We start from the raw sequence: 21,362 nt of genomic DNA, 5'->3' as shown, positions 1-21,362 counted from the left end.
GGACCCCCACAAGGGAGAATAGCCGGTTGCCATCGGGACCCCGAGTGTCAGGGTTTTGACTGTCGGGATAATGACTGTCGGGATCCCGACTGTCAGGAAACTGCCTGGCACCCGTTTATGTTGCTACTGCATATCTAGGGTAATAGACCATACTTTCCCCACTCAATTTCATTCATCCTAATTGCAAATATTTTTCAATATTTCACTTAATTCGATGTATAGATTTTATACTTAACACTGCCCATTTTTCCGAATTCTGTAATTTCCAGGATGAGGTAGTTTTTGCAGGTTATGGCCAACAAAACTCTAATTCATGCTTTCATCATCATCTGCCTCATTCACACACACACACACACACACACACACACACACACACACACACACACACACCCTTCCACCTACTTCCCTTTGCCAACAACTACCGCCTCTCCTTCTCCCTGATCCTTTCAAAAGTGGCTCAAGGTTTTCTCCCATTCTCTGTTTTGTGCCAATCCCTCATGAATACCCTACTTCACTCTATCAGACACTCTGCCAGCCTCCCAACCTTCACTATGAGCCTTCAAAATGCATGTCTTAATTTAATCTTACCATCACTCCTTCTAATGCCTCTGTAATTCTCAACAGTGCTCTACTTTCTGTTTATGTGTCCATGTCAAGCTCCTCTAAGATGTTAGACTTTACATGCAGTGCCCTCTGTCCTTTGTCCTTGTATTATCAACATAATTATGTAATATTTATATAATAATGATTTATATTTGTATAAATTGGAAGCTGTGAACTTGTTTGTAACTAACTAGTCTGAGTGGGCATCCCATCTTTGCCAATGAATGCAGCATTTAATTATACTGTACATAGTATCTATTGATGGCGTAAAGCCTCTTAATGTATGAACCCACATACTGTAGGTTCACATTATATCTCTTTTTCCCAATTGTCTATAAAAGTAAACCCTATTTAACATTACAGGGTGAGAATGCATTTATTATTGTTATATAACATACTCGGTACATATGTTCACTTGCCTTTTTCTAACACACTCAAACTTCAAAGGCAAATTTGAGTTTGCTTTGTTCTTTTCCTAACCCAGTAATATATTTCCCCACAGGTTTTCTTTATGCTACAGTATGTGGAAAGGCAAACCGTATAATTGTGCTGTATTTTGATGTTTACTTCAGGAATCATGCTGCTTTCCATGGTACAACCAGACTGAATATGTATTTTCATGGGGAAGGGCTCATCTGCTGTTTCGCCTGATTTCATACACTCTCCAGCCACTGCATTTTCCACTTATTTGCTCTAAATTAAATCTAATATGAAATACATGCTTATGATAAAAACAGCTTTACAAGTTTAGTCTCTTTGTCATCTATGAAGGCTGCATATGAATACACCTTTCAGTTGCTTTATACTTTTTCCTTAAATTATTATTACTTGTATTATACTTTTTGGAATATGCAGTTAGCTGGAGGATATTGTCGATTATTTCTTTTTTTTATTATTGCATTTATAGTTCATATATTGAATGTTGCCAAAAGCCAACTATTGCTTTCACTTGGCCCATATGTCGTACTACAGTAATGTTCTAAATATTTCAATTAATATACTGTTTTATACAGGAGCTAATCAAGGTAATGACACCACACAAATCCCTAATTACAGGTCACACCCTTAAGTGAAACACATATACTCAAGGTGTAGAAAATCCTCATTCCATAAAGTCAGAGTCCAGATTGTATTGGAAGGAAATCCTAAAGGTGCCCATACACGGCACAATTATTGTATGCAATTTGTACTAGATTGCATCTCATCGCATTGCAAAATGTATGCAATGCTATGCGATCTAGTCCAAATTGCATACAATAATTGTAACGTGTATGGGCACCTTTACTCCTTACTGGTAAGTGTGTTTTCCTAATAAAAAGTAATCCTTTATTCAAGATAACCCAGTAAGTTCTAATAATGTGGACATTAGCAACCATTCTTCTCACCATCACGAATAATGTATTGATAACTGTATTAGATATTAGAAACAATATTTTAATTAAACATTTGGTAAAGCTAATAGGGATTTTAAACATTGAAACAATAAAGAGCAATTAAATGTGTAGACAAAGCATACACTGTGAGTAATAAACAATCAAATAATTAAATAATCAAACAGGATTCATAAAAATTGAAGGAGTGCCCAACAAGAAAGGGAAATAAGGTGGTTAGGGGGAGGGAGAGGTAATGTTGGTCTGTATAAACAGTAGCAGAGAGAGTAAGGAGTGTAGACTCCTTCCAGTGCAAGATGATTGGACATTTTGCAGCATTCTGAATGTGTTTGATGAATGTGGAATGTGAGACATGAGTTGGGTTAACAAGGAATACAGAGGAGAATCGGGGACTCAGTCTATCATACCTCCCAACATGACCCTTTCCAGGAGGGATAGAATGCTCTGTTCCTGGACTTCCCTCTTCATTTTTGATTGCTATTACCTGTGGTGGTACACCTTTCTTATCAATCAACCTGTTTAACACAGGTGATGGCAATCATAAATTAAGAGGGAAGTCCAGAAACAAAGCATTGTGGGGTATATTTATTAAGCTCGGTGAAGTGATAAAGTATTAGGTTTTTATCACCGGCCAATCAGCTCCTACCTGTCATTTTTCAAACCAAGCCTGTAACTTCACAGTTAGGAGCTGATTGGCCAGTGATAAAATGCAGACACTTTATCACTTCACCGAGCTTAATAAATCTGCCCCTCGGTCCCTCCTGGAATGGGTCATGTTGGGAGGTCTAATGAGGTCATGAGTTTTTTCCACTGAGGACTTCGCGACTTAACTGTGCGATGACACTTTTTCTTAAAATAGTTGCTACTCTATACCAAATACTTTGCTACAATTAGCCCCATCTCATAGTTATAATCTTGGAATAGAGATTCAGGTCTAGACACAGGACTGTGAGGTTGCCCTATAGCTTCCCAGTTCTTTCAGGTCTCATTTGTCATGGAAGTATTTTTTTGTGAATTAGGACCAGATGTGGTAGCAGGAACAGGATAAGTGATGCTGGGGCAGAAATGGAAAAGTTATTTTCATGCAGACTTGAGGAGGTGAGAAAGAAAGAAATTACACAGATGAGATAGATCAATATCTAGAGATGTAGGAGTATGTAGTGGTACAGGAACTTCAGGGTTGTTCAAATGCTGGTACTGAATCAGCTATTCTGGAACTGATTGGCATATACCTGGATCGAATTATCTATTCAGAAACTGCTTGGAAAATACTAAGAGTTAACCATCTATTCAAGATTTCCTTTTCCAAGTAGAAGAATTGGAGCTAAGACAAAAACTTGGGATAGCCTATCAGTATGGAAAATACGCAAAGTAGTACACATACATTAAGGGCTTTCATTATTTTCAAATGTAAATAACTTTATACTGCCCCTGCTACACTTTGCCACTACAAATATCAGAGGCAGCATAATAACCAGTTAATTTAAAATGTTTTTAAACACAACACATAAGTCAATGACAGACATTGGCCAGCAATAATGGCTCTATGGAAACAGATTAAAAATATTGTAACGCATGTTTATAGTGCTATGATAAATAAAAAAGAATATGCAAAAACACACAAAGTGTCTGCTGGTAGCCATGGAAGCCAGATTTCTACATAAGTGTAATATGAGCTGTACTATTGATTAATATTGGCCCCATGCTACTTAAAACAGATCCATCAGATACAGAATTCTCCTCCGCCTACTTGACTAAGAATCACACTGACCTTTTGATACATGTATACAATACACCCAGAGCTCAGGGTTGCTACAAGCAATTTTATTGTTGCTGCCAATTCCCTCCCCAAAATACCATATTTTAAAGAAAATAAGGATTTGGGCAAGTTCTTCATGGCTTGGATTAGCACATACATAGGCAAAGGTGCAAATCTGCATCTGTGCATGTGCTGTTGGCACCATGCATAGAGATTCTTGCCACTCAGAATCAAGTGTGCAATCTAGGCTGCAAAACTAACACTGGGAAAGTTAAATAGTCTTTAAAAGTGAGGGAAGTCCAAGTATTTAAAGCTCTGTATATTACAATGTATGTGCTAGTAGTTTAAATGCACAGTGCCTCTCTTTGTATGTATTCTTATTCTGTACAACTGGGATAGTTTTAGGGCCTGATTGTAGTTCAATCTGTCCCCGGCATATTCACTCCAGGGCCGCTGTACGAACGCCTTTGGCGACTATTACAGTCACCAAGGCATTCATACCATAGGACCATAGGATTTGGCGGCAAGCAGGGGGTGGGCATTCAGCGGGGTGGCATTCAGCACTTGGTAAGCAGCGATTTTCACTGCTTACCGAGCCAACTTGAATCACCCCTTAGATCAGTGTTTCCAACATCAGTCCTTGAGTACCCTGAACAGCTCAGCTGTTAAGACTTCTGCCTGTGGCGCAGGTGACGCTAACCCTAAAAATAGATATAACTCATCTTTGCAGACCAAAGAAACCCTTGGGCTACTATTCAATATAACAGCCCCTTACTAAACGGGTATGGGTCATAGGGTCAACTCAGTGAAGGTCGAAATATATTAGATTAGGTCAAACACTGAAGGTTGACAGGGCTTAGGTCAACACCTGAAATAAGTCGACCTGGCTAAGTTTGACAGGGTAGGAAGGTCAACACAAGCATTAGGTCTACAATGGGAAGGTCGACAGTCAAAGGGTTGACGTGGGTTTTTCACATTTTTTGTCCCATATGTCGACATAGTTGACATGGACACCATCTAAGTGTACTGCATCCCCTCGCAAGGCTCTGCCACCAATGTGGAATGGGAACATGCTACAAATTCTAAAAGTACTGTAGTCAATGTTTCAAATTGTTTAATTACGCACTGCACTGTGCATGGTAATTAATGATTTCATAAAGATCATTTTCAACAGTGAAAAGTGGCAAAAACATAAAAATGTGAAACAAGGCTAATATTTTGGTGAACGGTTCAAAAAATGTCATCCATCTTTATTTCAATGTGTCTCACCCTAGACCATTTGCATCATTTATTTTACTGTGTGCTACATATTGGGTGAAATTTACTAAGATGTGTATTCTACTTCACATGAGATATTGCTATGGGAAACCAATCAGAAACTACTTCTTATTAATTTAACACCCTCTAGAAGATAGTAGATCTGATTGGTTGCCCATAGCAACATCACATGTGAAATAGAATACACATCTTAGTAAATTTCCCCCATTGTGTTAAAGCTGTGGTGCTCACCTAACTGCTGACGTGGGGAATATTTTGACCCTTTTAGCGATGTTTCGGACATTGGCCGTTTCACAAAGAACTTTTATTTTTATGTCTGGAAAGCATTTTGGAAGCTTCATCAAAGAAAATATTAAGGCACACTTTAAATGTCTTGTATCAAATTTTACAATATGCCTTATGAGATCATTCAATTACTTTTTGTCCACATAAATGGCTTAGTGTAAATATACTATATATAGCCAACATTTTACTTTGCAATTCTTTTTGAGGTATTAAATAATGAGTTGAATAAGCAGCAGTGTTTACCAAGTAATCCCAGGCCTTATTTATTGGAGTTTTAACTGGTGGGCAGATAAATACCTTTCCCATATTTGCACAGACTTACAGACAGCAGACTCTAGGCTTAATCTCGTAAATTTCAGCTTCAGATGTCAAAGCTATTTGAACGTGTTGGCCCAATTTCCTACTGCTTAACATATGCTCTGTGATTGCTGATAGTTATATACTATCTCCGAAAGATAATTAACTCATTGGGGATCCACTCGGCTTAAATGCTAGCAGATTTTAGGTTTTGGCCTTAAAACGTCATTAAAGTGTTTCCCATGGCATTCTGCTCCGTAATAGACTTGAGAGCTTGAAGCACAGAATATAAAGATGTCTCATATTTATTATTATTTCCTGGCTGACTCAGAATTGAACTGCCAACCTATTAGGTCATGCTGGCGGCGGACACGTTTGAACACAAACCACCCAATTTGTTAGTTCCAGTAAAACATTTTAACTGTTATATGAAAACAGTTATCATCCGTGGAGAACACCTTTACAATTTATTACTTTATAGTCCAAAGAACAGCTGATAAGTTCTATACAAATATTAGTCTAAAATGTATACAAGGCAGTTAATAAACATTCATTACTGAAAGAGTGGTATATTTAAACAGTATCATTTTCTGAAGTACTGCTACCATAATAACAGTAAACACATGCCTGAATATTATATTGTTGATATAATAATAGAAATTGTTAGAACAAACCCTGTAATGTGATGTGATCGTTGCTATTGTAGCATGGCTACTATTAACTTCCACAGCAGTTGGAGGATAGCCAGACCATGTCTACTACTTTTAAGTTAAGAATCACCTGGCGCTTCTTAGCTGTGGAGAGCTTGTAGTGGCCAGAAGATTATTTAAGATTCCTGTTGACTTCATCCTAAACCTTAGAAAAGTCTTAGAGTGGGCATTTAGTTGCTGGCAGCAGATAGAGATGATCATTGGGGAACACAAGGGCTGGCACCAGTGACGATGAAGAAAGGTCATGGACATGATTTCTGCTAATGATTATAATGGGTAAACTCAACTCTACGAATAAGTTCAGCCCAACTGTCTCAGCTGAAAGAAAATATTGACCTGCGCTGCCCCTTCACTGATTGCATATTGTCATGACTATGTACAGAGAGGGCAATTAAGCTAGCAATGGAAGTGCAAGACTGGCCTGAGGGTCCTGCTGTAGAGGGAGAAGGGGGGATGCCCAGATTGCAGCAGCAATCCTGGCTGCAGGGTGCCAGAAGGCTAGCCTGAAGCAAGTCTGTAGATCAGTAACAGCTCTGCACAACCCTAGTTATGGCTTTTAAAATCTGAAGAACTTTCAACGAACTCCCCAGTCTGAAACTACCTCAATGCAGATGGAAAATGTATTTACTGAAAAGTTTGGCTAGGGTGAAAGCAGATGCAATCCGCTACCACCCATATGTTCATTTATTTACAGCAAGCAGAAAGTTAAGTGACAAAGCCCACAGCCATACAGTACTGTATGTACCCAAGGATTGCTTGGAATGGAGAAAGGAGATAATAAGACTTCATGGTTTTATGATGAGCCCACTTTATGCAGGCAGCAATAAACTCTTCTAAATCCTGACAGAAGGAAATAGCTTTGAGAAATATGTTCAAGTCTTGAATACCCCAACGTGACCTTCAAAATGGGAACAATGTGCCCACTGGAAAAGTTTATTATAAAACTTTGAGGCAATGAAGGTTGTTTCCACAAGAAGGAACAGAGGCAGAGGTCAAGGAAGTGCAGTAGATAGTAGGCATTTAGAATCAGTAAATGTGTTACATAGAGAGTCTCACATATATAGCAAGAAAAACCCAAAGGCCTGTGGGCTAGGTGTGGGTTGAGAAAATGTGCTGCTTGTACAGTAAATATAAAATCATTTTGTGATGGTCACTTGGATACAAGCACCATCCAGTAAATAACTCCAGCAGCTGCTGAAGTGTTGATTACCTAGAGCAGGAGGGGCGATATAAGCACATATAAACATACATGTGTAAATATATGTGCTGGTAGTGTATCCAGATCAGCAGCGCACTGAATATGAGAGCTGCTGTACAGAACCTGGGACATATATTAGGCTTCAGTCCACCCCATACTCCCGTTAAAGAAGCCAATGAGAGGTTTGGGTTCACCACAGTGGCTATGGTATGCAGAGCTTCTGCAAGCACATTTACTACATACTGCTATACATCATATCTCTTCCAAATAGAAAGGTAGTGACAAACAATTGAGCTTAGGGATTTCAAATCTGTGGGTTGAGGCCATTTTATAAACACTCGCTCTTTCACTGAGTCCACCTGGGGGCCAGAGTCAGATATAAAACTGAGGAAGGACATCTTATCCTGCTCAAACAGACAATCTTACTGCTCAAACACATAATTACCCATAAAGTTTGTGTTTCAGGTCATCAAGACAATAGTGTGATAAAAAAGGGTCTTGGAAAATTTAGATCACAAATGACTGAAATATTGCCAGGATGTGACAAAGATTGAAGGGCAGAAGTAAATATTTGTAATGCCTGTCCTGTGTATTTAAGGGTGTCTTTCACTCAATACCACTTCGGATGCCTTTCACTAAATGTACTTTGAAGACCAAGGGCCAAATGTAATACAGGTGTGAGAGTCAGAAAGTGAGTGATCAATTTAATGGCAAAATCAACCTGGTTTTTCTGTTAAATGATTGCCACTTTAATAAAATGGGAAAACTCTCCCAGGATCTCTCACTTTCTGATTATCATGCCCTATTACATTTTGCCCCAAATGTGTGTGATCTGGTCAAATAACTCTACTAACGGCAAAGAATAAAAATGGACAAATGAAGCCCCTGAATGTTTTATGGCACAATAATGTGATGTTGCATGAGTCTCTGAGAGAGAGACATCTTCCTTCAAACCGTATCAATAGGGCAGTTGAAGATTTGATAAGGAAGTAAAAATTCCGCCATTTGGGACAACAGAAAGTGCAGACCAGAGAGGGACTGCTCTCTTAAAGCAACTATAAAAGTGTGACTGACTATAAAAAAAATATTTTCTACGGAAATAATGTGAAATCCCAACATCATGGTTCTCTGAAAATTGAAGTTGGTGTCTGAAAATAGCAGGTCTGATTGATTGTAATTCAGTCTACCCTGCGCTTCTCCTCAGACCTTTCCCAAAAGGCTTAGGTCTACCATAGTGTATAAGATATTCAGATTGTGAAAGGAAGTAGGTAATTAATAAGCAGCCAATTTATCCTTTATTGTGTCTGACTGGCAGTGCCATAAGACAGTAATTAGAACTTTATGGTTCATTTGCAACTTTGTAAATAGAGTAGGGAATTGGATCATGTTCTGTATGTATGAGAGTCCTGCAGGATGAAATGGTTGTTGGATGTAGAGGTGGATGCTTGAATTCAATATCCTAAGGAAAGAGGCAAAAAAATTGCTATAATATTGTAGAATAGGATCAGTTTTTCCCAAAGAGGGAATGCTCTGGCACGTTTCATTAGTTAGGAGGGAAATTGTATATGCCACCTTAATCCTATTGGTAGCGATGGTTATTGGTTGCAGAAGAGTATAATGGGGCACTGGTATTCACCAGGAACCAGAGCTTGGGCTACACTGTTTAGGTTTTGGAGCTCTGGGTTAGCTTTAGGAGAAATCATGTTGGAGTAGCTTAGGGATTCGGGGACATGCAGACAATTTATAGATGAGGTGAAAACTGACATGGACAGCTGTCACTAAAAATGCAGAATACACAAGACGTGGCACACCAGGGGAATTGAAGATGAGAGACTGAGTAATAGGCACTAAACAATATCATTAACAATATTTTCTAGTGTATACGCACAATATTATTAACAGTGTGTGCTCCTGTGAGTCGTTAACAACAGTCTATACATGCAGTATAATCCTGACTTTATCAGCAATGACAGCTATAATCCTGAATGTGGCCACCAAACAATCTTTGAAAATATATTTTGTGAAATTTTTCAGTTTTTACAAAATATATCTTTTGTCCGGGAGCTCCGGGAAATTCAAGGGAACCTGTGAAGGATACCGTTCATAGAGCATATCCTCTAATGTGTACACAGCCTTATTCAAATGAGAAGATGCTCATGAAAGCCGAGTGACACAGAACCTCGTGCGTTGAGAGAGGCTGTTTGGTGTAACTGGACAGAAATATACTTAAACATTATCTCAGACCAAGTACACCTCTTCATAGCATCAATATCTTCTGACGGCAGTGGCCTCTTTCGGGAGGATAATACAATCTGACAGACAGCAGAAATCTTTAGAAACAATTTGAGGAACATAACAAAGAGTTTAAAGTATTGACTTGGCTTCCAAATCCCCCAGATCTCAATCCAATCGAGCATCAAATCACAAGACTTAAAAGGGGTATGGATCATTGGATAGACATCAATTAGTTCGACAAGCATTAGTTCAACACCACAAGGTCGACATGCATCGAGGTCGACATGACAGAAGGTCGACATGGGGTTAGGTCGATAGGGTCATTAGGTCGACATGGGGAAGGTCGACATGGGGTTTTTCACAATTTTTGTGTCCCAAATTTCGACACAATCAACATGGACACTGAAATGTAGAACCGCGCCCCCTCGCATGGCTCTCTGTGCTCGACATACTTTGGGCACACTATTTTATTCTCCCACCACACCCTAGTGGATGGTAGGGCATGAAATACTGCCTGTTGGCACATGTCGGCTCAAAAAAAAAAAAACAGTGAAAAACCCCATGTCGACCTTTTGACTATCGGCCTTCCCCATGTCGGCCTAATGACCCTGTCGACCTAATGACCCTGTCAACCTAACCCCATGTTGACCTTCTGTCATGTCGACCTTGTGGTGTCAACCTACTGCTTGTCGACCTAATGCTTGTCTGTCTAGTGAACTTATCCCACTTAAAAGATATGTTGCTAACATCAGGGTGCCAGATACCACAGGACACCATTAGAGTTTTTGTGGATTCTATGCGTCGTTGGGTCAGAGCTATTTTTGTGGCACAATATAAGACACGTGGTGTTAATGGTACAGCTGATGGGTATATGTAATAACAAGAAAATACATAACGCTGCCTCCATTATGTAGAGACTTTGATGAGTTATGCTGAAGGAAGCCAAAATCATAAAGCAATAGATGTCATTTAAGTTTGTGAAGTGTCTGAGAAATGGGCAGATTGTATGGATTATAAATGATTACTGTATGTCCCTTAGATCTTATATTTTACCATGAAAAATTTAACACATGTGGTTTACAGTAGAAGGTAGCAAATTACCATAGAAGTCCAGATAAGTGCTAAAATGGCAATTTTATTTGCATGTAAATGATACTGTGTCCAGTGATGCATTAAATGCAGAAGATTGTATTTGTCATTTTTACTGTGCCTGTCTCCCACCTATGACCAATACACAAACAATACAACATTAATGTTTGCAACTGTACTTTGACTTTCAAACACAATGTAATGTTTGCTGCATATAATATGATGTTAGACTTTATACCTATAATACAATATACTGGGGGAAAAAAGAATAAAACTGGCGATGCCAAGAAACGCAGGTGGGAGACACGAGGACAGAATGACAGCAGAGATGGGAAGCTCTTTACCTGTCTTAATGATAAAGTACATTCTAATACAAGAAGACATGAAAGCATTCATCCATATAACCTTCACACGACTTTGGCTCTGCTTGGGGAAGTTTAAAACAACCAATATTCAGTTAATAAAATGCAGCACAGTGTAAGGCTTGAGAGAGAGAGAGAGAGAGAGAGAGAGAGAGAGAGAGAGAGAGAGTGAGAGAGAGAGAAAAAACGTCATTCTCAATCCTCCCAATGGGCATCTGCTGGGGTGCAGCTCCCAAGCTGCCTGCCAGTCCAGTATTCCAGCCCACAGACTGGAAGTTAGGCCCGCCCACCAGCCAATCTTGATCAGGGAAATGGCTGGTGGGCGGGCCTAACTCCCAGTCTGTGGGTGGAGCACAGATGTAGAATAATCGAGGCGAAGGGGAAAGGGGGAAATTATTTTGCACAGGTTGGTACTTTCTGAGCCCAGATGTAAACAGAAGACCGGCTTGTGGCTACAGCGTTACAGGGGTCCCAGAAAAGTACCAAAGGCAGCTGTATGTTTACTTCAACAGGTACCCCAAATTAATTGTTCTGGACAAGGGGACCCAACTACTATCAACATAGGTAATTATCTGGATGAATAAAGTTTTATTTCTCTGGTGTGTGTGTGTATTTTTAAAGTCCCAGCAGGCTCTTTAGTGCCCCGCATGCTGGGACTTGTGGTTCTTGAAATACAGGGACCCCTACTCATTTTGTCCCTCGTACTTTGGGAATCAGGACCGGCCCTTGAGTCTGGTGCTGGTTTTATAGAATCAAGGGGACCCCTATTTGTTTTGGCCCATGATTTTATGAAACCAGGACCGGCTCTTTGAGCCTGGTGCTGGTTATGCTCAGGACGGCGGACGTTTTTTTAAAATACAAAATCGCACACGTCCTCAAAATCGCACATTTTCATGACTAAAAATCACACATTATCACACTTTTTTTACAGCAAATTCGCATCTCATTAAATATGCAATTTCAGGCAAAAAATTGCAAATTGAAAAAGTGTGATCTGGTGAGATTTTGGAAAGGGCTCTATTCACATTGAGAAAGAGCTTGGGGGAAGCCCAAAACCTCTGTAAGTGATGGGTATTCCCCAACAGTTATGCAGAACAGGCTACGCCCCACTCCTTGGCTGGCCATGCTCTATTTTAAAACACATAGGTTACATTGCCCACATCCTAGCGGGAGAAATACATATAGGGTCCCATGTAATGGACTGCTATGTGTTTCAAATCGCAAGTTTAACTGTTTAATCGCATGCTTTGGGAATCTTGCAAATGTAATAGAGTACACATGCTATTAAAGTTGCAATTTCACTTCCAGATGTTTTCCAATGCAAAAGATTGATCTCGGGCAATGTATTGCAATGCGAGTTAGTAATTTGCTCCCGAAGGCTTACTAAAAAAATCTAAAAAATATTAGACCAGGTTCAGATAGGCGAGTTTCACGTAATAATACAGACAGCATATCCTAAGTGACATTTTAAGATAGCTAAACCCCATAATTAACTCTGACATCACCTATCATCTATCACATCCACACTGTTTCTTCTGTGTGCATGTAGCATAATTGGATTTTAAACAAATGCACCGTTTAGCACAGCTGAACCCCATAATCATCAAGGACACCCCTGGTAGCCGCTGTAATGAGAGCGGCTCCACCTGTACATATATCTCATTCCCCAGTTGCGAGTCAGAGTAACATGACCTGGTGGTGGCTTTCAATAGGCTCCCATCATTTCCTAATGCGCTGGGAGCTATAGATTGCACCACATTGAGATCAAGGGGCTGATTCTGCTTGATATGAAAAAGCAAACTCCTTCTTTAATGGATAAAACCATGTGCACTGCAGGTGGGGCAGATGTAACATGTGCAGAAAGAGTTACATTTGAGTGAGTTATTTTGTTTCTGTGCAGAGGAAATACTGGCTGCTATATTTTTACACTGCAATGTAGATTTCAGTCTGAACACACCCCACCCAAATCTAACTCTTCCTGCACATGTTACATCTGCCCCACCTGCAGTGCACATGGTTAGGCCCCAAATCACAACACTTGAGGAGCAATGTCTATGTAAATAGACATGGCTACCACGTCCTTAATGTGCAGGTGGTATGCAATGCCTATCTATGTATTCTCAGTGCGGTTGCAGGTTACCCAAGGTTTTGCTATGATTCCTATATCCTGCGCCACTCGTTTGAGGAAGGAAACATGGCAGGCTGGCTACTTGGTATGTTCTATTTAATAGTTTCTAAAACATGTTTTTTAATGTAGCAGCTGTAATTAGCTGTATGCATATTTTTTTTTAAATATGTCACTTACTTCCTAGCATACATCTACCTCACCCTCCTCCACTATCCTCCTCTGCTGTTAAATGGTCCTAGCAGACATTTTAGGCAATAAAATCTATCTCTGTCTCTCTCATCAGCTCCTTCTCTCACGCACTCCCCACTACTTCTCAAATATAACATGGTGGCTCAGGGGTTTACATAGGATGTATGAGGTATCAGTCATAGGTCATAGGCCAATGGGTGACGTCCTTTCAAAACAGTCAAATCGCAACAGAAAACTCGAATTGTGGTTGGTCCAAAAACTGACATGTTTTCTGGTTTGTATTATCGTGAGAAATCGAATTGTATGGCATTGTATGCCATTGTATCGTATATACAATGGTATGCGATTTAAAATTGTATAAGCACTTTAATGGGGGCTTACAATGTTAAATGCACCCCCACGCCACCCCCACTATTAACCGGAAGTGTGGCGAGCGTAGCGAGCCCTTGAGGGGTGGCGGTACGCGTCCTATGACCTTTTCATACCCCCACTATCCACGTCGGCGTGGAGTTGATTTTATATAGTGTGGCGAGTGCAGCGAGACACCGAGCCCGAAGCGTGGAGAGCGCAGCGTGCCCCGCGAGGGGACGCGGAATACATGTAAAGTAATATGCATCCCCGCACGGGGCTCGCTGCGCTTGCCACGCTCCGGGCTCGGTGGCTCGCCACACTATATAAAATCAACTCCACACCGACGTGGATAGTGGGGGTATGAAAAGGTCGTAGGACGCGTACCACCGCCCCTCGCGGGCTCGCTGCGCTCGCCGCACTTCGGGTTCACGTTCATAGTGGGGGTGGCGTGGGGGTGCATTTAACATTGTAAGCCCCCATTAGGGTGCTTATACAATTAAACATTGTATAGGGGGCTTATACAATTTTAAATCGCATCGCAGTGCATCAGGTGTATGGCATGCGATGCGATTATATGTCCTGCGACCAAATATCGTGGGCACCGTGCTAGTACACAAGTACCAATTATTCTATTAAAAAATATTAGGTGGTTTATTGTGAATTAATAGATAAATCATTGATTGGTTGCAATATTCTCTGTAGTCTTAATCTTTTTAGATGACAGCATTTATTTGTTTATTTATTAACAGTTTCTTATATAGCGCACACATATTACGCAGCGCTTTACAAAGCATAGTTTTGAGCAAAAACACAGACAGTTTTGGACAAGAACATGGATAATATGGATAGTTGCATCAGGGGACAGGATACTGAAGCAATCATCAGGGTGGCAGTGGTTTTTATATTCTAAGAAAGGCACATGAGGAGAGAGGGCCCTGCTCGTGAGAGCTTACATTCTAAAAAGCATTTAACTAAAATCGCTGCCTAGACAAACACTGCAGTAAACTAAGTTAATGGCAGTTGTTTAAAGATTTATAAAGTTGAAAAGTTCTGCACTAAAATAGCTAAAAAGTAGTCATGGAAAGAATAATATAATGAAATGAGGGTCATTACCATTTCTATCTGAATGCAAGGCATGCAACAAAAATCTCCTTAGTGGCTTGCGCTATCTGCCAAGTCATAATTACCTGAAATTAAGCAGCCAGAGGACTGTGACTTATGTTATTTTTCAACTCCATATCCCTCCCTATTTCCAACACAGCGTAATGCTGGCAAGACACAGTGGTCATATTGACAAGAAGATGACCATTCGAGCACATGTGGAACCACGACAGCAGCTGACACATTACCGCATGCACCCATTGCGATTTGTCCCTGTCAACAGATCTTCAGTGTGTACTGGATCATTTTTGGTTATGTTGATCATTTTTGGTCTCACATTCAGCATCTAATACTGCTTTCACATCGCAAAATGCAGGGTCGAACCAGGACTTTGAAACAGTTCAGTCCCAGCGTGACCCTGCATTTTGGGATGTTCACATCCCCTCAGCTAGCGGGCATTATTATTGATGCTATCCAGGGGCGCGGCGGGGAGTTGGCAAGTCATCAACGCTGCTCAAAATTCTGCCTCCTCCATAGTGTAAATGGGAATCCGTTCACACCGCACTGCTACCAGTTTACGGGACACGGTAACCCCTTTCACACTGCACTAATTACCGGGTCATGCCGGCAAGAAACCGGCTTGTACCCAGTAATTAGTTGCGGCGTGAAAGGGGTATTAGAAACATCTGCAAACTAATCTGAAATAAATGACGTCTTGTTCATCATCTAATATCCTAAGAAATGTCAGTATATACCAATTATTCTCATCTTAAAGAGATTTTACATTGAAATATATATTATATACAGAGAATTTATTGTAGAACATAAAGAAACTAGAAAAACCCTTTAATATATGTTTCTTTTTATAGGCCCTTTAACAATACTGTCCTTAATGGACACTAATAAATATAAAATAATAAGGCTGACATTGTAATTAGTAATTAAAGAAGTAACAATAATATGTGCTATAATGATATTTTCTTGAATTAACCCAGCCTGAGATTAACACTTCACAAGTAAACTCTTGAAGCTTTAGCCATAGGCTGGCAATTGGAAAACTGGTATAAGAGGAAGTCTATTAAGATGTTTATAACGTTAAATCAGTATGGTGAATAATTTATCGGATGAGGAAAATTCAATCTCCTGCCGAACTCAGAGCTGATGATGAAAACAGATGCATGTTTTATGTGCTTGGATACTTTAATATTTTTCCTATGACCTGCTTTAAAAATACAAGAGCATTAAAAGCGCTAGTTGGTGATTTGACATTTATCATGAATATTGAATAATGCTAAGTCAGGATTTTGTTTTTCTTAAGCTGTTCATACCCTCCTAACAGGAATTATATATCTACTACTGTATACACACATTATATTATATTGCTTATTACAACTTTGTATTCTATTTCAGAATAATATCTTTAACCATTTTCAATAGGAGATTTCTGTAGGAGTCGAGGCCAAATTTTACACTAATGGACAGCTTAAGTTTATGTGGGAATCCTGTTTTGACTATGCTCCATTTTTAACCTGGTGATTTTCATATTTACCCTATGGCAAATATAATGATTTAACTTGGTAGCATATTAGAACTGTATTTGAGTACCGAAAAAAGCAGAAAAACAAAGGAGCTTTACTACAATTACAACCATTGTTATGTGCATGCAGTGAATGCATACCCAAAAGTACCCTATAAATATACTAGGGAACTTGTACCATTAACACGCTAATGCCCAGGGCCGCCCCAGGCGCACGGGGGAGCCCAGCATTGCCACACGGGTGGTGGTGATGCTGCCGGGTGATGCGATGCTCCATGGGGGGGGGGGGGGGGGGAAGGGGGGTAGTGGGGTAATGTAGCGGGTCACACTCCAGGGGGGGGGTGTAGTTGGCGCCGCTCACCTCCATCCAGGGGGGAGACCTGCTCTCAACTTCTGCCCTCCAGTGGCCGGTGCCCTAGGCAAATGCCTAAAGCTGCCTAGTGGTGGCGCTGGCCCGCTAATGCCCTGTACACATGGGTGATTGTGCCTTTGTGCTGAGCAATCTAGTTAAGCACAGATCGCTCAGCACACAGCGATGCACAAGCAATGTGTGCTGAGCGATCTGTCACGACCAGTGTTCTCAATTGAGAGAACACTGGCGATGGCTAGATTTATACTGCATGCAGTATAAATCTAGTCAAAATCTAGTCAGAGGATAGCGTCGCGTTGGACCGCACATCGCTGTCGCTTGGGGGTCATACACACAAAGCTATACATGCTTAATTTCTAAGCAACCTAGATAGATCACTTAGAAATGGGGCTGTAATTGCCCCGTGTGTGTGTGTGTGGCCCATCACTGTATGTATATCTCTCCTGCAGCTTTATACTGCGACCCAATGCCCATGGTAAAATGTTTGCTGGGTGATACCATTCTGTTGTAACTATCACATAACCCATCTGAGGCTTAAATGTATGTGATAACTTTGCTTTGCTGGTTCTCATGGCTGTAGAATATTACCTATAGCTGCCTCTGCATTAGCAGACTAGATGAAATATTTTTCATATCTAAAAAAAAAATGCTTTATTCAAATAAAGCATTTTTCTATAATGCTCGGTTGTGTACCATTCTGAGATGGAAACAACAGTGGAATAAGAATTGGGGCAGTTTTTGTATCACCATAATTATTGTTAAATAGACTTAACCACACAAAGCGGTACATTTATTAAAGCTTCTAAAAATTAAAAGAGGACTTTCAACTAATCAGATCCTGTCTATCATTTCTCTATTGTATCCTATAAAATGAAAGACAGAATCTTATTGGTTGCTATGGAAAACCTCTTTTCATTTTTAGTAGCTTTAGGAAATTTAGAGAGGAAATCTAGTTATGTGTTTAGGTTCTGCAAATCTCATCTCAGGCATGGGACAACATTGGCAAAAATTGTAAAACTTGGATATATACAGCATATACCTTTTGCTAGTGAAAACACCAGTTTTCTCAAGCTATAGGCTTTGTGTTCCTTTTCATTAAAAGATCACCTGCTACTATCAAACTCAGTCATTAGCTACAGAGTACGGTGTATGTCCAGTGTCTATAGACAATAAATTCCTATACCATATTCTGCATCTTTGACTGACTACAGATTACATGTGAGCTAAGTATGCTTTCTCAAAAGTTTCCATAGATGTGTCATACTTGGTAATTTCCTGACTTTGAGGGGGCAGCCATGTCATTGCAAGAGGGTGTATGGTGTTATTCAAGCAGGGCACCACGAAGGTGTCATGGCGCAACACAGCACAAATTCAGTCATCCCCACCCTTGGACTGTCCAACTTTGCAGCAAGGTGCAGGGGATTTGCACGTGTCTGGGGTGTAAATGGCCAAGATACTGCCGAAAATCAGCCATTTTGGGAGAGTTGGCATGAATGAATGTGTCCATAAACACCTACCCTCTTAGCGTGCCAAATAGCCCTGTCCAGCGTGCCATGGGCTGTGTGACTAAGCAAAATGTGTGCAAAAATGCTCAAGTACAGGAATGGAACAGGCTGAAACATCCGCAAGGCATTTTGCAACATACCGCACAAAAAAGAGCACACACATGTATATATTTTGACTGTTTGATTTCTTTCCTCCTAACAGTTGAGTCTTGTCCAGGTAACATACTAAAATATGTAACAGAAGGTGAAGGTTTCAGGTTCTCAACAAATCCAATTATGCTATATCTGCAAATGTCATTTCATTTTGTGCTTTGGGATAAAAAAGGTTCATGTAGGATGACAAAAAGAATCAAAATATATATTAAAAAATATCACCTCCATGTACACAATATACTATTATGAGAAACCAGGGATAGTTTTGGAATAGAAGATTGTACAAAGTTACAAAGCAAAAATTGCTTTATACAGTAGTAAGAAAATAGTAAGCACACTTACCAGGTACCGATGTTCCTAGAGCCACAAATACAACAGCAGTAACAGAATCCTTTAAGCCAATAGTGCAGCCAAAATGAGAAGCTAAATCCCCAATGAATGCTGTCAGGAGGCCAATCATTGTAATGGACACTATAAAGCAAGCCCAACCATTCCAGTACTCCGTTGGTGGTACAAAGGCGAAAAAGACTTTCCAGAATACAGTCAGAAAATGCATCACGTAGTCAAAGCAAGATGGCAGTTTTTCCTCTCCACATTCATCATCGTCATCATCTTCCCCTAAAGAAAAATACACATATGTAAATAGCTCAGGTAATTATAAGTCATTGTTTATGCAAATTGTCATAAAATCATAAACAAGGTTGTGACTTAGATGGGATATCAAAAAAGTTGTCAATCTTGACTCATTCAAAACATGTAACAAGGCTCGGCCAAAGATAATCATATCAGTGTGTATGCACCCGCTAAGTCCCTGTCACTGAAGAACTCGCTGGACACACACACACACATCGTCCAATGTGTACCCAGCTTAACTCAGTGTGTTCTTGTTTTGCCTATTTGTCTATGTACTCTGTAAATTGGTACTGCAGATCCCTTGGGGCGCCATATAAATAAAGCATAATAATAATAATAATAATAATAATAATAAAAGTTCCTCCTGTAATACTGAATTCACTTTGTGAACTAGTTTTTAACCAGTAACATTAAATCATTTTTACATGATAATGAAAGCAATGCATGCAAATACAATATTTACTTGACTGCTGTCCAATTTATTTGCCAGATTATAAAACAATCAATCCCTATGAAATATTCACATATGGGTGATTACTTTTCTGTTTGCTTTATTTACTGACTAAGCAAAGGGTTTATTTATATATTTTAAACAAAATATATCATTTTAATTTGATGTATTAAATCTTTAAAACGCTGACTCAAGTCAAACCATTAAACTTGGCTGTAGCCAAGTTAAAAAACTTCCTCCAAATGCCTGTTACTGGAACATTTGTGTTGTTTAAAGCAAATAGGTAATAAATGCTACGTTATATTCATCTCAGATATTTATAAATCCTTGCTGAATATATCAGTTCCAGGAAAAAAGCACTGTAAGAATGTTTTAGTTATCTGAAAGGGAACATGAGCCAGTAACAGGAACCAGGCATCAGGCAATAGCAGAAAAGTGCTGATAATCCAGAAATGCTATATTATATGTAGAATCATTAGGTGATTGTATTCACCAATTTTTACACATAATGGTTTAATAGAAATTACTGTTGTGTTATTTTATTTGTCTACAGTTATTTCGTTATGTTGTTCTTTGCTCTTAAGAGTTTCACTTGTGAGCATCTTTAAAATTTTTTGTAGCTGCATTGCCCCACGGCTGGTCTTTGTCCTGGATGTGTCCCAGGAAGAGGTTCATATGGTAATATTTGGTGTAGCGTAAATAAATCCCTATTAGCTCCTCCAAAAATGAAATATTAACCTTCAAGTACAAGACATCATTCTTTTAATTTGATCCTGAGCATAAATATTATAAATGACATAGGCAGATACTGTCAAGTGTATTATAAATATAGTTATTATTATAGATTCACTTGAGATAATATTGAGTGCAACTTTAAAACCTCTAGTTTTCTTTAATACGGGTGTTTTATGCTTATGTTAACCATGAGAGTGACTACTTGGTATGCTCCACTTTATGACTTGTTGAAGCTTGATACATATGGTCCATAGTGCTGAAAGCCGGGCACTGGAAGCATGCAGAAAACAGGTAGGGCATGAAATGAATTTTTTTTATTAGTTCCTGTGAATAGGTTGTTAGGGTTGTTAGGGGCCCCAGAACACTGCTGCTTTGCCTACAATGCTGCTATACACAGCCCTGCACTGTGCCCCAGAATTTCTACTTGGGAGACCTGCCAAGGTGTCCCAAGTTCCCAGTATTTACCCCTTTTAACCTTAGATAAATTTGCATCTAGTCATGCGGCAGTTATAAGGTAAGAAGTGTTGATCCTAACTGAACAAACTCCAATTTACAAATAGTTCCGCTTTATGCATTTAAATTTTAAATCAGTACTTATGCAGGCAATATATTTCCAGACGGCAGTGAGAGCATATAGAAAGCCATGATAACGTAAGGTAAGGTCTCCCTATATTTTTGACACGGCAAAAACATATGAACTACTGTATGTATGCATTTACAGTATATTATTCTTACTTTCAGTGGTGCAGAATCATAAAATCAAAAACATTTCCATTTGCTAGATCATAAAATACAGCACTGAAGCATAAATCTCTCCAAAAGCAATCCCTTTAGTGAATGATTAATTTGGCTTGTGTTGGATTGAATGAGAGGATGTATACGGGCTTTTGGGATAATCTGTCATAATCAGGATTGAGAGGCAGCTGGCAACATCTGCACTGAGAGTCACAATTAAGTTAATCACAAAAAAGTATCATAAAATGAAAAATTGCTAGGAGCTAA

The 21,362-nt window shown here is 39.6% G+C and overlaps 1 protein-coding gene across 6 annotated transcripts in view; it reads right to left on the bottom strand.

The window, feature by feature from the left end:
• SLC8A1 (solute carrier family 8 member A1) overlaps positions 1-21,362 on the bottom strand; it is a 503,134-nt gene that overhangs the window by 18,087 nt on the left and 463,685 nt on the right. For all 6 annotated transcript variants that reach the window (XM_083176013.1, XM_083176011.1, XM_083176014.1 and 3 more), the window contains one exon: positions 18,884-19,159. In XM_083176013.1, coding sequence (XP_083032139.1) covers positions 18,884-19,159 — 276 coding nt within the window. The remainder of the gene's footprint in view (positions 1-18,883; positions 19,160-21,362) is intronic.

Source organism: Crinia signifera, chromosome 3 (genome assembly GCF_055691185.1).
Source record: "Crinia signifera chromosome 3, ASM5569118v1, whole genome shotgun sequence".
NCBI lineage: Eukaryota > Metazoa > Chordata > Amphibia > Anura > Myobatrachidae > Crinia > Crinia signifera.
Note: the sequence above shows the minus strand (reverse complement) of the source record. Positions and strands in the feature narration are given on the sequence as shown.